The 17,185-nt window shown below is 36.1% G+C and overlaps 1 protein-coding gene across 3 annotated transcripts in view; it reads right to left on the reverse strand.

The window, feature by feature from the left end:
• The window catches only part of grm2a (glutamate receptor, metabotropic 2a), a 102,425-nt gene that overhangs the window by 51,789 nt on the left and 33,451 nt on the right, over positions 1 to 17,185 (reverse strand). For 2 of the 3 annotated variants that reach the window (XM_087255098.1, XM_087255097.1), the window contains exon 2: positions 6,308 to 7,009. In XM_087255098.1, coding sequence (XP_087111224.1) covers positions 6,308 to 6,838 — 531 coding nt within the window. In that variant the 5' untranslated portion in view covers positions 6,839 to 7,009. 3 annotated transcript variants of the gene reach the window in all.

The raw sequence follows: 17,185 nt of genomic DNA on the forward strand, positions 1-17,185 counted from the left end.
TGCACTTACCATCAACAAACATTCACTGCTGCTGCTCATCTTAATGTGTAACGTTACAATTGTTTATTCCACCAAAATGCCAGTAAAGACAGAGATTTCATTGCAGCGTTAACATGGCAGGGTGCGGTATTTATATTCTTCTGGATTTTGTATTAGTGTTTTGGTGTTTGTATCTCATTTTTATATAACACATTAACATATACTACACATAGTTAGGCCTGTATGTAATCTTTATTGGTGTTGTCAAACGAATTATCGCATTCAAAAAAGTTTGTACACATGGACGACTAAAATAAATGTTTATTACATGCCGCCTTTTCTTCAGTTTTTCAGCCAGTTTCTTGAACTTTCTCCTCTTCATGAGCAAAAACATTTGGAAGTCTATAAAAGCTGTTTGGCATTTCTAATTTGTCAGATTTAAACGATTATGAACAACATGAAACAGAAACATTTTAATGTTCTGATAGCAATTCCTATGTAGTAGAATCACTTCCTGCTCTCCTCCATCTGAATTTCGCACATCAATGATGTCATGTGAAAACAACTAAATAACAGAATTTTCACTTTTGAGAGCAAATTATTGTTCTAAGTAACAGAAAACAGCAGAGGAACAGGGAATCCCCAACGACATTTTTAGCAGAGAGCTTTGAGAAAAGTCTCAGTCCAGAAAGCATCTCTCTTTCTCTCTCTACTGCATGAAGTTCTCTTTCACAGCATGCAGTGGACAGACACATGCATTAAAGTTTGCTAAAAACTGGAAGATTAGTAAAAAAAAAAAAGTTATTAGGGGAAAAAGAAAGCAACAAAAAAGGAAGAGGAAGGCACTTTCTGTATAGGGATACCATCAAATCTAAAACACACTCAACTCTCTCTTCCTCCTTGTCTGTTTTTTCTGCATTATTAATGCACTCCGTGTCCCTGTGCGGACACTGCAGTAATTATGCTCACGAAACCTTAAGAATGAACAAATTTCTCCATCTCAAAGAGTGACTCATATACTGCAACCACAGCGAGGATCCGACCGCCGCTGATTTTAATGTGTTATTTAAAAGCCTGCATTCGTCAGCCAACATTTCTTCTGTTGGGGGATAAATAATTAACATGTTATTTCAATTCAGCAAGGCTCAAATTGTCAAATGTGCTATTATTGCTGTTTGCAGTAGGGCCTAATGAGCACCTCGTTACCTGTGATGCCAAGAGCAATTCAAGAATTTTACTGTAATAAGGCAAGAAGCATATATTTCTGTTCTTCATTTTTTGAAAATGACTCGTTCTTGATTATAATAGTCACCTGTGAATTATTTTACAGTGTTCCACAGAAACAAGCCTAATCCATATTTTACTACCTCTCCAGTGTAGAGTTTTGTTGTATTTTTTTACTTATACATCTAATCACTTAGAAAAGTAACACAACAGCTCAGAAAGCAACATAGTTTATGGCTGTTTCTCAATATGTGTTCTTCAGTGATATTGCATCTTCGTGTTCTTGTGTAACGTCATCATCAACTGCCAAAGTTCAGTTCCAAAACCTATGACCAAAAGAACGGATGACGCGTGAAAGTTCTTGGGTGTGTTCTTGACATCAAGGACTTAAGCGCACCCCTCACTCTAGAAGTCGCAGAAGTCATTGCGGCTGAATAAAGGAGGTTGGAAGCTCAGCATTTTATATAGAGTTACTATTTAGGTTAAAAAAAATAACTTATTTGTGTCAGGAGTTTTCTTATACGAGACGGTAAAAGCAAACATTACCATGAAAATCTTTATAAAGGCATGAACAAATTAAGGGTGTTTGTTTGCTGAAATTCATATTAAGATTAGTTTTATGTAATGTTTAAATAATTTTATGTTAAAAATGCTTGAAGGTCATGTGGCCAACAGGAGGAACCAGGGAAGAATTCATTCAGCATCTTATTTCTCACAGGACGCGTTCTCTATTCACACATTGTAAAATAAGTTAAATGTTATTGCACAATAAAATAACTGTTCAAAAGTAGTTTTTCATTTAATTTTGTAATTTATTACAGTGACTTTACAGAAATCAGTCTAATAATAATAATAATAATAATAATAATAATAATGATAATAATGATAATAATAATTAATATTATTATTATTATTATTATTAATGGCTTTAGTAATAAAGGCAATAATGATGGAGTAATAATTTAATTTAAAACTACATACAATAAGTAAGAAGTTATTTAATTTTTTTTATAAATATTTAACAATTGTATTTTTTTTTTTACATTTAATAAATGCTGCTTTGATGAACAGAACAATTTGCTTTAAAAACATGAAAAAAACTGACCCCAAATAAGTAAGTAAACTAATCATTGAGTCTTTTAACCCTTTCACGCATAAAGATTACACCGATGTCAGTCATATCTGGTCCCTTAAGCATACGATCACACTGGTGTGATTAGAAAGTTCAGAGCGCACATAATCAACTGCTAAAATTCAAATCTGACAGCGCCCACTAAGGCACAGGATAAGGTGTGCAGCAATTGTCATAAATAACAACTTATTTGTGCTTTCAAACAAATAACATCTATTTTAGATTTCAGACATTCATACACATACTGTAACTATAAGCCATTTAGGGTTTGTAAAATACACACGGATGTCTATAGAGAAGGCAATTAGAATTATTTTTCAACATAACTGGATAATGAACTTTGTTCACACTATTTCTGTGTGTATAGTATTTTCTCTATTCCTCCTCCAGAAGAAAACTATGAATAACATGACATAAATACAGCAGCTCAGATCTGTCCTAGAAGCGATACAGCTACAATCGGAAGTTAACAAGAAGTATTTTTATTATTTATTAAATTATGCATTAATTGTATTTCATTAACGTTTTCATATAACAAATAAATAAATCATTATTACGCTGTTCAAAAGACAAAATATATGTATCACATATTTGTGAAACAGCTGTTGTATCAGAATATATATATATATATATATATATATATATATATATATATATATATATATATATATATATATATATATATATATATATATATATATATATATATATATATATACATTTCAGTAGTATCAGATATTTCATTATTTAATAAAAATTTTTTCAATATTTACAGAAAAGGGCAAAAAAATCCAAAATACGATATATACATAGATTATTGGGGCTGGTGGGTCACATGATAAACAACATGTTGCATAGGGAACTTTATAAAGCACTGGATTCAAAGCAATGCTCACAAAACAAGTCGAGCAGGAGGGTCAGCTGGAGTATTTAAAACTCATGCGTTAAAGGGTTAATTTATTCCGTAGCTCTATATTTTACTATATGGATAAGAATTGTTATAAGAATATAATTATTGTTATAACATCATGTGAAGATGACCACATAACATCGCAAAACGAGTTTGAAATAAAACATTAATTCAAATCATTTTAATCGCTGCGACTGCCTCTTGATGTGATTCATCCATGAAACAGTGTAGATGAATTTTCATTAGCACAGGAAGAGTCATACTCCAGGAATGTTCATCAATTTAATCAATTTATCATGCGTATTACACATTTTCTTCCAATTACCGTTCCCGCTCTCTTTCTTTAATATATTTAGATGTGCAGATCTGTGGAGAGTGTGATCAAGCTGTCACTGTCTGGATTTCTTAAAGCTAACATCTGCAGCATGTCTGATCCTGACATCCCAGAAAGTGTCAGCAAACGCCACACGCTTGGTGGCAAATTGGATGGCTCGAGCATATGGATGACAGGTAGCCAGACACCACCACTTTTATCCTCATTAGGAGACTGCAGATTTGTTAGACTAAATGCTACAGTAGGAGCCCATGGAATTGAGATTGTTAATGATATCTAATTATGTTAAAATAAGGGAAAATGTCCTTAATTTAAATTGTAAATCTTTTTAATTTTTACACCAGCTATTACACCAGTAAGTGGCAGCAATATACTGTATATATGAGTGAATCAGTTTAAGTTCAAATGAAATGAAAACAGAATATATATATATATATATATACATATATATATATATATATATATATATATATATATATATATATATATATATATATATATATATATATATATATATATATATATATACATTTATACAACAGTTCTGTCTGGTTCTCAAATCTGATTGACTGATAGCCGTGCGATATTCTGCAATATCAGAACTTCTACAGCCTCTTTACCCTTTGTGTATTACTCTGCCCACATATATCCAGCAAAAAGCAGACACTACAGATCTAAAGTTTAAAAGATGCACGCTCAACTGTTTAACTGTCAGCTTATGATTTGAATCCGGAATCATGTCTGATTTTGTTTTTATATACACGACTATGCCGTAGGCGAGGCAGTGGCGCAGTAGGTAGTGCTGTCGCCTCACAGCAGGAAGGTCGCTGGGTCGCTGGTTCGAACCTCGGCTCAGTTGGCTTTTCTGTGTGCTGTTTGCATGTTCTCCCTCTGGGTGCTCCGGTTTCCCCCACTGTCCAAAAGACATGTGGTATAGGTGAATTGGGTAGGCTAAATTTTCCGTAGTCTATGAGTGTGTGTGTGTGTGAATGTGTGTGTGGATGTTTCCCAGAGATGGGTTGCGGCTAAAAGTGCATCCGCTGCGTAAAAACTTGCTGGATAAGTTGGCGGTTCATTCTGCTGTGGCCAACCCGGATTAATAAAGGGACTAAGCCGACAAGAAAATGAATGAATGAACTATGCCGTCAAACTGTTGTATAAATGCAATATCACACTCGTAGCAGTGCGATATGGCTGTATATCGGCACTGGTGGGGGCACTAAGGCCCCGTTTACACTAATGCGTTTTCGTTTTAAAACGCATAAGTTTTGCTACGGTTACGCCATCCGTCCACACTACGCCGGAGTTCTCGAGAGCCGAAAACGGAGCTTTTTGATAATGCTGTAGAGGCCGTTTTCATTCTAAAACGCTGCTGCTCCCTTTCAGTGTGGATGAGGAAAAACGGAGACATCTGAAAATGAAGCGGGACTGCTGAGATTGGCTACCTGATTGGGGCTTTTGTGTCATTGCGTATCCTTCCCTTATTCGTCAAGTCCCAATCACATGACTATAACACATGGCTTTAACGCTACCGGAAGACAGCAGACCAGCCTTTACTATAGACAACAACATGGACACAGAAATGGGAGCGTTGTTTGCACTATTGTCTGTTTTAGAAGCCATTGTGCAGTTATTCATTTGTTACGTTTAGTAACAACTCGACCTCATCGTCTGTCCAAAAAAATACCTCTCTTGCTTTCTTTGCCATCGCATTTAATGTTCAACTGGTGTTTGTTGACTAACAATAACCAAATGCAGAGCGAGGCACATGAGTGCACGAAGGGTCACGTGATATACGTTTTTGGTGGCGTAGTGTGGACGGAGATATATTCAGAGGCGCTAGGTGAAACGCTAGTGTGGACGCAGATCGTTTTTAATCTAAAACCCTGTTAAAACGCCGTTAAAACGCACTAGTGTAAACGGGGCCAGTGCACGCCTCCCACCAGTGCCGATATACAGCCATATCGCACTGCTACTCATGTGATATTGCTTATATATATACATACATTAATATATAACAGCCAACTTATCCAGCATAAGTTTTACGCAGCGGACGCCCTTTCAGCTGCAACCCATGTCTGGGAAACATCCATACACACCCATTCACACTCATACACCACGGACAATTTAGCCTACCCAATTCACCTATACAAGATGTCTTTGGACTGTGGGGGAAACCGCAGCACCTGGAGGAAACCCACACGAACGCAGGGAGAACATGCAAACTCCACACAGAAACGCCAACTGATGCCGTAAATGGGGTCTAGCAATGCCCCTGCCTGCAGCATCTTCTGTATTTGGCTGTGTTGTTAACTTTTGCACCACTTTTCTGTATTTAGTTGCATTGTGAATATTAAGAGGACTTTTTTGTCATGTTTCTGTATTTGGTTGTGCTGTGAGTATTAGCATATGTTGTCACAATGGCGATGTATTCTTAATTTGTTTTAGTTTTTATATATGCATACATTTTCTTCAGTTGAAGCTTTATCTGTCATCATACAGTACGCTTTTATTTGATTAAAGTTTTAACTGAACTAAACTGCGGGCTTGTGCCTTGGTTTGATTGACAGCCACAGTGTGATAAACGCAATATACATGCAAATGAACCCTCATGCACATTTATGACTTTATGACATCTGATTATCAAGAAGACCTACTGGGAAAATATATATATATATATATATATATATATATGTATTTATTAAACTGAGTGACGAAAAATCAGTACCTGTATGGATACATCGCTGTAGGATCCTCCAATCACGCCTGATATTGCGAGCGGAACGTCATCGTGGATGGCGTAGGATCCATCCGGACACGTGTACTCACTATCGTCCACTTTCGTAAGCGAAGCACGCACAAATTCAAGTGACTGCTCGAGTGCGTATGTGTCTTTGGAGCAAGTGTCCAGAATGTGGGCACCTAACGTCACCCCGGGCAAAATCTGATCATCCTGATTGATCTTGTCCAAAGCTAACAGCATTGCCTCAAGTCTCTGAATCCCTCTCTGTGTATTAATTCGGCCACAGTCCTGAGCTCCTTCCCCTTTATGATGAACAGGGAACAGGCCTCCGATCACTAGATCTCCATCCATTACGATCTCCTTCTTGGAGGTGTCAGTGTTGTACCCTGGAATTGCCAATGCTTGAGGTGTCCTGGCCAACAGAAGCAGCAGCAGAGTGAGGTGAAGCGGCCAGGAGGGCCCGTGACCTCTAAAATGAGCTGACCTCTGAGCCATGGTGCGCAAAGATCGGTGCATTTAACAGGGTCAATCCCTGTTTGCCAGTCTTTGGTCCTTTCGCTTATTGGAAAGGAGGAATGCTTAGACTAGTGCTAGAGTAAGACTTCAGACAGTTGAGTGTGAGAGTAAGCAGGCATAAGCAAACTGGAGGATCTCCGCCATCTCCCACTTGTTAGAAAAGATCACAATCTGTGGATCAAACAGACAGATTGAGCATTAGATGATGCATAATCTGCAAATTCACCATTGCCCTGAGGTCTGTTTATTAAAGTCAACAGAGGTGACGAATGGGCTGGGGATGTGTTCACCTTGAAATAAAATGTGTCCTATGCATTTTTTCATGTTATTTGTTTGTTACTTCAAGCAAAAATACTACCATCATGTAGCTATTTACCTTCATGACTTTCCAACCTTTGTGTTTTGCTAAACATTGTGTGGACTCATAGTGGAAGTCAGTAAAAACTGTCACGATTTTCGAATAAAGAAAATTTTGATAAATCAGACATGAATGAACCCAAGGTAAAGTTTTACATCTCCTTCACTTTTTTAAAACCAGATTAAGTACAATTTTTCTCTCTGCATCCCTGAAATGTGATAGATGCAGTGATGACCTATCTTAGGAGTCTTGGGAAATTAGCATTTTAAGTTTGTAAATCTTCATCTTTAATTTTAACCTATGAAGTCAGAATTATTAGCCTCCCTGAATTATTAGACCCCGTTTGTTTTTCCCCATTTTCTGTTTAACAAAAAGAAGATTTTCTTCAACACATTTCTAAACAAAATAGTTTTAATAACTCATTCTAATAACTGCTTTATTTTATCTTTGACAGTAAATAATATTTTACTAAATATTTCCAAGACACTTCTATACAGCTTAAAGGGACATTTAAAGGCTTAATTGGGTTAACTAGGCAGGTTAGGGTGATTAGGCAAGTTATTGTATAACAGTGGTTTGTTCGGTAGAACATTAAAGGTAAGTTAGCTAAAAAGGGCTAATAATTTTGACCTTAATTTGGTTTAGAAATTAAAATCTGCTTGTGTTTTAGCCAAAATAAAACAAAAATACTTTCTCCAGAAGAAAAAAACATTATCAGACATACTGTGAAAATTGTCCTTGCTCTGTCATCATTCGGGAAATATTTAAAAAAAGGAAAACAAAAAAAAATCAAAGGGGGGCTAATAATTCTGACTTTAACTGTATATGAGGTGTTTACAGGTATATTTGCACGCAGCATGTTTATATGTATGTGTGTATGTTAATATGGGTGTTAATGCAAGGATAGAGTTTATATGTATGTGTGTATGCATACGTGAAGTTTACATGTATATATGCAAGATTCATATATGTTGTTTGTTTGTGTGTGTGTGTGTGTGTGTGTGTGTGTGTGTGTGTGTGTGTGTGTGTGTGTGTGTGTGTGTGTGTGTGTGTGTGTGTGTGTGTGTGTGTGTGTGTGTGTGTGTGTGTGTGTGGGTGTGTGTGTGTGTAAGTGTTTTTGTGACATATCAGGATACAAAAAGGAGGTGAAATATGAGGACATTGGTAACATCCTCATTTCTTAAAATGCTTATAAATCCCACAGGAGGAGTTTAATCAGAGTAAAGCTGCACAACGTCTCCTGTGATTGTTGGGTTTAGGGGTAGGGTGGGGTGAGGGCAATACAATATACAGTTTGGACAGTATAAAATGAATGGAAACCTATTCATAATTAGGAATTCATAATTAGGACTCTGTTCAAAAACGTACATACCATTCAATCTGCGTTTTCTGCATTTTTCTGTATTTTTATTAATTTATTCTTTCTTTTGTGCTGAAGAGTTAAACCCACTTTCTGTGTATTCTTGGTTTTTTAGCATCTTTTTCATGATTGAAGACTTTCAGTGGCGATGATTTTGTTTGCTCACTGAGGACAACTGAAGGACTCAAACATTTGCACAGGATGATTTTGTGTAACTTAAAAAAATTTAAAATATAAATGTTTAAAGAATTAGTATTTCCCTCTAGAAGCTACATTGAATCCTTATGTTTCCCTAGAATCAAAATAATAACCAAATATTGGTTGTTTATTTTTAATAGTGGAATGTTTAATAGGGGAAAGGAATTAATTATGAAGAAGATGCCAGAAAACCATGGAAGTTTTTATGGAGAAGTGAGCTGATGACAAAAAGGGACACAAGAACTATTAATACTACAAAAAGTGCTGTATTATGCATGTCATTCATTGTACTAGAACTTTTGTTTGATGTAAAAGGGCTCACTATCTGACAAAAGTCTTTAATTAGGACAGTAAGGTCTGACCTTGCGCAGACAAAATTCTTGTCACTTAACAGAAATAATGTGCAGAATAGAATATAAAGTCACGATGCAGATGAAAAAGAATTAATATTTTGTATGACTCCCATGAGTTTGGAGGTCTGCATCCATACATCTCTGCAATGACTCAAATAACTTTTTCATAAAGCCATCTGGAATGGTAAAGAAAGCTTTCTTCAGTGCCTCCTCCTTCATCTTATCCCAGACATGCTCAACATTGTTCATGTCTGGTGACTGGGTTGGCCAATCTTGTAGCACCTTGACCTTCTTTGCCTTGATGTAGAGGCTAAAGTATGAGAAGGAGCACTATCCTGCTTAAGAATTTGCCCTCTCCTGTGGTTTGTAATATAATTGGCAGCACAAATGTCTTAATATCTCAGCGACAGGCACTCTGCAGATCTCTTGCATGCCTCTATACTGAACGTAACCCCGAACCATGATATTTCCTTCACCAAACTAGACTGATTTCTAGGAGACTGAAGGTTCCACTAGGTCTTCTGCAGTGTTTGTGATGATTGGAATGGAGTTCAACAGATGATTAATCTGAAAAAATCAACCTTCTGCCACTTTTCCAAATGATCAATTAGAAGTCAAGTGGGATCGACGACAAGACTTTTGTCAGGTAAATATATAAACAATTTTACTGTATGTAAATACCTGTTCTGTTAAAGAGCATACAATTATCCCCACAGTGTATTGACATTATTAACATTTTGACATAAAGTAAAGAAACAACATGAGGGTGAGAGTTATCAAATTGCATAAACTGTCCCTTTAACTGAACTGCAGGTGCTACAGCAACACAAATCCTGAACTAAATATGTCACAATCCACTTAAACAGGTAAAATAGTGGTTTACATAACCCGTTTGTGTTGGAACCTCATGAATAATTTCTGTTTGTGTTAATGTTGCATTCCTGCATCTGGACAGGGGAATTCTTGTATGCATTGCTTGGGACTGGATGGGGAGAGCAAATGTTGAAATTAAGTGTTATTCCATGTATTTTTAAGCAAGATGAAAAACGTAGGATCTCATCAATCTTTCATGTTCTGCTATGTTGGGATTTTAAAGTTTTGTGGTGAAGAGCTGCTTTAAATCGAAAAAGAAATTTGCTGTACAGACGCCAGTTCGCTTTCTTTAGTCTTGTAATGCAATTTGCATACAATTTGCAAAATCCAGCATGCAAATGTCATGTCCAAATGTTTATGAACCAGAAAGTTATTTCATCAGTCATTTCATCAAGACCACGGCGAGGGAAATTAGATGCCAAGTATAACAATCATAAATATCACAGTTTCATATTCATATATATTCATAGCACAGTTTAACGTAATTGTTTCAAATATTTTACATTGATAAAAGACTCCAGGACATTTATATCCCACAATACATCACTGGGATACAAATCCGAATAGTTCATTTCAGTGCGTACAATGAACAACTGACTAAAACTGAGGGTGAATTAGCATTTGCTTTATTCTTTGCCTATCAGTATTCAAGAGCAGCTCAGAAATCCCCAACTAAGGGACTCCAGCATCATTTGTTGTACAGATGAAGTATCCTCATTTGGCTGCACTAAACTGAATTTCTCAGAATTTCTCAGTTATTCCATCAGGCCATTGGATTGTTAGCTTACAGCGCAAAGTTTGGGTTCCCTAAGGCCCCTTTCCCTTAGGCTACTGGGCAGTCCACTGAGGGCTTTGTTCGTTGTGTGTGTTTGGGTGTGTGTGGCTCTGAGCTCAAGGGACAGTGTGACCATTGTAGTGTAAAGCTATAGCTCGCCTGAACTCATGTAGAGGATCACTATCAGACAGCTTGTAAGCCAACATCTGCTTCACACACACTCATAAGGATCACAAACACATCAGCGCTTGCATATATTTACACTTGTCAAGACGGCGACCTTAAGAAATGCAGATACAGCAAGCATGTCGAACCACAATGATTCATAAAGGATTCAGCAAATTGACCAAACAGGGCCATTTTTATTTGTCCTTCTCTCCTTCTTGCATGCTACGCAGGAGGACAATTTCACACATGCTAAGAGGTGTAGAGTTTAGCTTTCAGATGCTGTGAGTGATGTAATTATGAGCTTCCTGGAGTGTGTGAGAGTGTGCAAGGTTGTTATTTACTTACACATTACAATGACTTTTCCACTACACCTCTGGAATTTCAATGAGTGAAACAAAAAAAGAAACCACACTCTGATGTAAAAACATGCATAACTATAAGGATAAAGATAAGAATTCACTAGAAGTATTGCGTCATGTGCACATATGCTTTCTGAATGCTTTCTGCACAACATCTACTAAAATAATTATGCAAATCAGGTACAGTATAGCAGCCCCAACACCTTTTAAGAAGTTGAGCGCACAGTCTGCATGGTACGATTGCCCAATTTGTAGGCCAGTCGAGACTGCTGAACTTGCCAAATCAGCGGTTTCAAATGCTAAAAGTGTGCTCTATATATGTGCACACACAATGTTTGCTTGAAAAAAAACCTGTCTGCAGTATCACCTGATCATTTGATTAAGTATTGCTGCCATGATTCATGAAGGTTTACAGAAAATGGAAGTTTCTGAAAAGTCTGCACTGCAGCTACTTTATGATACAACAGAGGGTTAAAGCATTGATATCTATCAAATAAGTTTTCATTAAATCAGAGGAAGAATATGAAGATAATGAATATTTTAGGCATTAATCATGGTAGACACGGGGACCCTAAAAATTAAACAGATGGCTCACCTAGAAATAAAAATTGCCTGTTAATTTATTCACCCTCAAGCCATTCAAGGTAGGTGCCTTTTTTCATCAGTAGATCATTAATGAAGGTTTTTAGAGGAAACTATAGTGACTTTGAGAATCAAAAACATACACAGAATTAAAAAAAAAAAAAGATTTAGCATAAAGGATCAGTCTACACAAGAAACTAAACATCATTACAAAGTTGTTACCTTCTATCCAGCATTGAAAAAAATGTTCTCAACTAGTAAATGATAATCTGGAGTCTTCTTGCTAAGACCAAAGGTTGGGACAGTGTATAAATCACACATATTAATTATGTTGTGTATGTATATATAGACCCTGTAAGTGTGAATAGTAGTTCTATTTACTGTATGTAAACCCAAAACACACAGAAATGTCTACAAAACCCCCACAAAAGTTGCAGGGGTACATTTTGGCAGAAGCCAACAATACATAGTATTAGATAGTAGGTGTAGAGTATTTGTCAAAATAATTTATTTTCTTTTTATATCTTTATGTATCAAAAATAAATTTTTGGTTAGTAATATGCAATGCATAGAACTTAATTTGAACCATTTTAAGCGCCCTATCATACAACCAGCGGAATAAGGTGCAAGACATGTATGGCACGATTTATTGCTATTTTTAGACCAGCATAACTGTAATTTTCACGTTTTGCACCACGTTGTTTAAATGGCAAATCCATTTGTGCCACCTTGTGGACTCATGGGTGTGCTAAGATGTGTTAAGACGCACTGTTGGCGTGATGCCATTCTGAGGAACTGAAATAGACCGTGCCTTTTGTTCAGTTTATCCATGACAATTTGCATTTGTATAATGGTACTATTTTTAGCAGTATTATTTATTATATTCATATTTATATTTGTTTTAATAAAAACAAGTTTAGATTTGTCTACGTGTCAGGGAGTCGTATACATCACCAATATGGGCATAAGAATAGGACTTGTGTTTGGATACAACTCAACAAGTTGTTTGACCACACTTCGTTATTATTGTTTATTTAGTAATTTATGCTGGAAATTAGAATTGAATTAAGAAATGGTTTTGAAACAAATCTTTGCAATCAACAAACAAAAGTAAATATGTAGGCTAATGGATGTCTTTAGTGGAATGTGTACAACACCGTTTTCTTATCCATGAAAGTAAAGGAGTAAAGTAAAAAGAAAAAGTAAAGTAAATAGAAAGTAAAGTGGCCAAAGAGAGGAGGCTTATTCTTATTCTTTGCAATGCAGATGGTCTGTTTAACTATTTTCTTGCTAGTATAGCATTAGATTTTTCCTGCTTACAACGTTCGACATGGACAATAAACTGGTGCAATGCAATTGACACTTAAATGGAATGGAAGATGAGACACTGATTGGTTTAATGCACATTATGCTCAAACACAACCATAACTCAATAAGAAAATAAGCATAACCCTGTTTGATCATGCGCTGGGGAGCAAAGCCTATTTTTCCATCCTTAAAATAGCAAAAGAGGATTTGGACGCACACTTAATGCTTTTGCTCCATGCACTTTAAACGTTGCACTAAGATCGTTAAAATAGAGCTCTAAAGGTGATTTTTATTTTTTTTATTTTTTTTTGAACGCTAAAATTTAATTTGTAAACAGTTATATTGTCAAATCCAAACACACATCAATGAAAAACTTTTCTTTTTATGTCTTCAAGATCAAGGATTTTTTTTTAAAAACAACAAAATTTTGTGTGAACTATTCCTTTAATGCTTTTTAACAAAAATTACATTCTTTTTTTACTGAATAAGTACATCATATAAATGTATAAAATGCATTTATAATTTTAAGAAACTACACTGTGAATGCACTATACTTTTTTTACTATGAAACGGCATAGAATAGTGCACAAGTATCCAATTTAGGACACGCTGTATTTCTTTTCAACAGGAGTGTCATAAACATCAAATGAAAAATGAACAGCCAAACAACAGTCAAATGACCAATAGGAGAGTGAGCATTTGGGAACTGGAGTGTGTGTGTCCATATCTCAACGATATATGTGTTCATCTCGGTGAGACACACACTTACTCATTAGGGTCTTCTCCCTACCCTTTGTTTCCATGGAAACTTGCCAGACGAGAGAGAGAGAGAGAGAGAGAGAGAGAAAGAGAGAGAGAGAGAGAGAGAGAGAGAGAGAGAGAGGCTGAAAGGGCCAATCTAGTCTGCTAGTATGGGAGTGGAGATCCTATGGGAATTCTTGTAAAGCTGGTGTAAATTGGCTATATCTTTTTTATGACATACATGCCCTGAACCGCATCTCTTAAGGATTAATACTCACATCCCTTCTGAACCATAAAGATTATTTGAGACCGCTGTTCTATACAACACAATTTATTTATTGGATGATAAGCTTTTTAAGTAATATTTGACACCATACACTGCAGGTGTGAAAGTACATTAACATGAGGTTCTATTGAAGTCAGTCAAGGGCTGGTGTGTAATAAGATGGTAAAGTGCTGAAAATGCCCCCTATTTGTGAACAGGAATCAGGTGTGGCGAAGAAAGCACTGTGGAAGAAATAAAGCAGTGGAGCCTTTAAGACGTACAGAAAAATAGTATGGAGTGAAATCTGTGGCAACAAATTTGGCATTTCGCAAGCAAACAATACAAGGGATCAGCCAACTCACAAACAATCAGAAACCACTTTGCAAAAGCAAATGTCAGTTTGAGTAAAAATCCAGTGATGTTAATAAATAAACGTATAGACTAATTTCATAGGGCCGCCATTTTAACAGTGAAAGTGAGGCTGTGGTGAGAAGAAACGTGGAAGTATCGCCTGGAGTAACACAGGAACTGCATCTGCGATGACATAATGTTGTGTACCTGCTGCATATCTTATCAGCGAAACGAAAGTGACACAAATTTGTCATTTCACTGCTTTCCAAATGAACGGTCCGTCCTGAATGTATAGTGAAGATAAGAAATGGATATCAGACCTTATTTTTAGCTAAGTTAAGGGAAATGGCATTTGTTAGCTAACATCATCTTTCCCAAACACACGTTTTAGTTGCCATTCAAACTCAAGTTAATGACCTGATTCTTTCACTATATTATACTTGTCGCAATACTGGGGTTACGCATCAATCAGTACTGAAATAAAAAAATAAAAAAAACGACCATTTAAAAAACCCACCAAGAGCAGTAAACTGATGACCTTCACGGCCAATCACAGTCATTTCTGTTGGTCAACACTAGGGATGTTCATATCCGATTATGTGATTATAAATCAGACTCAATCACACAGATTCAGACTCCGGATCAGGACTCCAATATATATATGACATCACTTAGTTGCAGAGATGCTATTTGTTAATGCTATTTGCCAGCAAAGTAGAATATAGAAGCAGATTGAAGCAGAAAGGGAGAGTATGTCTGCTGTCTGGAGGTATTATAAAGTTGAGGATGACAACATTGCCACAACAAACTGCGAGATATGTTAACTTGAGGTTGCAAGAGGTGGAAAGGAAAAGGCTTCATTTAACACAACAAACAGACAGAGTTGTTAAATGTTAAAATAAGGTGAATTAAATAAAAAATAAGGAACATGGATCTGTTTCTTCGCTCTTCTCTATTCTTTTTTTTATGCAGTATAGAAGTATCGGATCGGGTTTCGGTATTGGTAGATACTCAAAATTAAATGACTCGAGGGCAAAAAAAAACTGATCAGTACATCCCTAGTCAACACTATGGCAAATCAACAGTGTTAAAGTGCTGTTGAGCGCATTCTTAAATGTTAGTGGGAAATAGACATTTTTAAAACATCTGCACTGATTGGTACTGAAATTCCAGCATTATGACAACATGAGGGTGTGCTCCAAACATTTTACACAGGATTGCATTGTTTTCTCGTTCACCGGGTTACATAGGCTGATGCAAGGAAGCGTCCTATGGTGTTTACCTGGTGCCATGAAGCCTATAGGACACTTAAGCTTTTCACCTGCATTTATACTGCAGATCTTGATGATCAATTCCGATTTTGTGACTGTATCTGATTTTTTTTAATGACCCGCTTATATCATCTTTTTAAAAGTGACTCGAATCCGATTGTCTGCATTTACATTGCACACAATGACACAACGCAATGTCCAGGAAAAAAGAGAGCGAGCGCTGACTGAGCTAATATTAAGAGTGGCCTCTTTTACACTCCTGTATTTAATCTGTTCACAAGGTTTACTTTTTAAAATTCTTTTTGACAAGTTGTTTTACTATAGTTCATGACAGAAAAGTTCTCATTTGGCTGCCATCTTTTAATCTAGGCTTTTTTTTAAACCAGTAGGCATTCTAATGTAATGGTGATGATGTGAATTATGTACATGATATACGCAATAGGTTTATATTGGTTATGGGCGGATGTTGCGTTCTCCCTCTCGTTCTCATTAACATGCTTAAATAGGCTCTTTGTGCTACATGACAATATAAAAGCTTTTTTGTCTTAGTATATGAAATGTAAGGTTTGGGTCTCTGCTGAAGTCTGTTCTGAAATGAAAGCATCAGAGTTGACGTCATTCACTACAGATTTTAATGATGCATGACTCACATTGACAGGTGAAAATCTAAACTATCTGCTTACCGTGCAGACACGAGGGCATGGATTCGATTCATATTAAATACATTTTCATATATGAACAAGGCCTGAATCTAATTTGAGTAAATCGGAATCTATGTGATTTTTTTTTCTTGTTTTCATGCACATGGGCCATATTCAATCTGTGCCACATAAGAGTAAAAAAATCTGAGTTGGGTCATTTGAATTATGCGGTGTAAATGCAGGGAGACTGTGTTTTTGTGTAATGCCTAACATGCTTTGTTTAAATTAAACATAACTGAATGATATTAAATTGATGTTTGCACCACATTTGCACTTTGAAATCGCAGCAACAGCTGGACGTTTGTAGTCCACACCATCTTGTGGCAAAGTTTAAAGTGCTGGTTATATCTACTTCCGGGTTTCTTCTCACCGCAGCCTACTTTCATTGTTAAAATGGCAGCAGCATGACATACGCATATTGTATTTTACAAATAAATATTATTCAAATTTGTTCGAAAATAACATAAGATATATTAAAATATATTGAAATATCGGCAAAGATTTTGCTCCATACTTCTGTTGCTTAAAAGTTTTTCCTTAAGTCTTAAAGTGACAGTTATCCTTAAAATGTAAATGTTGTCATTATTTACTCACTTTAGTGCCTTTCCACATTTGTACGATAGTCACTGAAATGTCCAGTCCAAAAATACCCAACCAAACCATTGTATACACATAAATAAATGG

The sequence above is a fragment of the Danio rerio genome, chromosome 6, assembly GCF_052040795.2.
Source record: "Danio rerio strain M-AB ecotype USA chromosome 6, GRCz13ab, whole genome shotgun sequence".
Taxonomy (NCBI): Eukaryota; Metazoa; Chordata; class Actinopteri; order Cypriniformes; family Danionidae; genus Danio; species Danio rerio.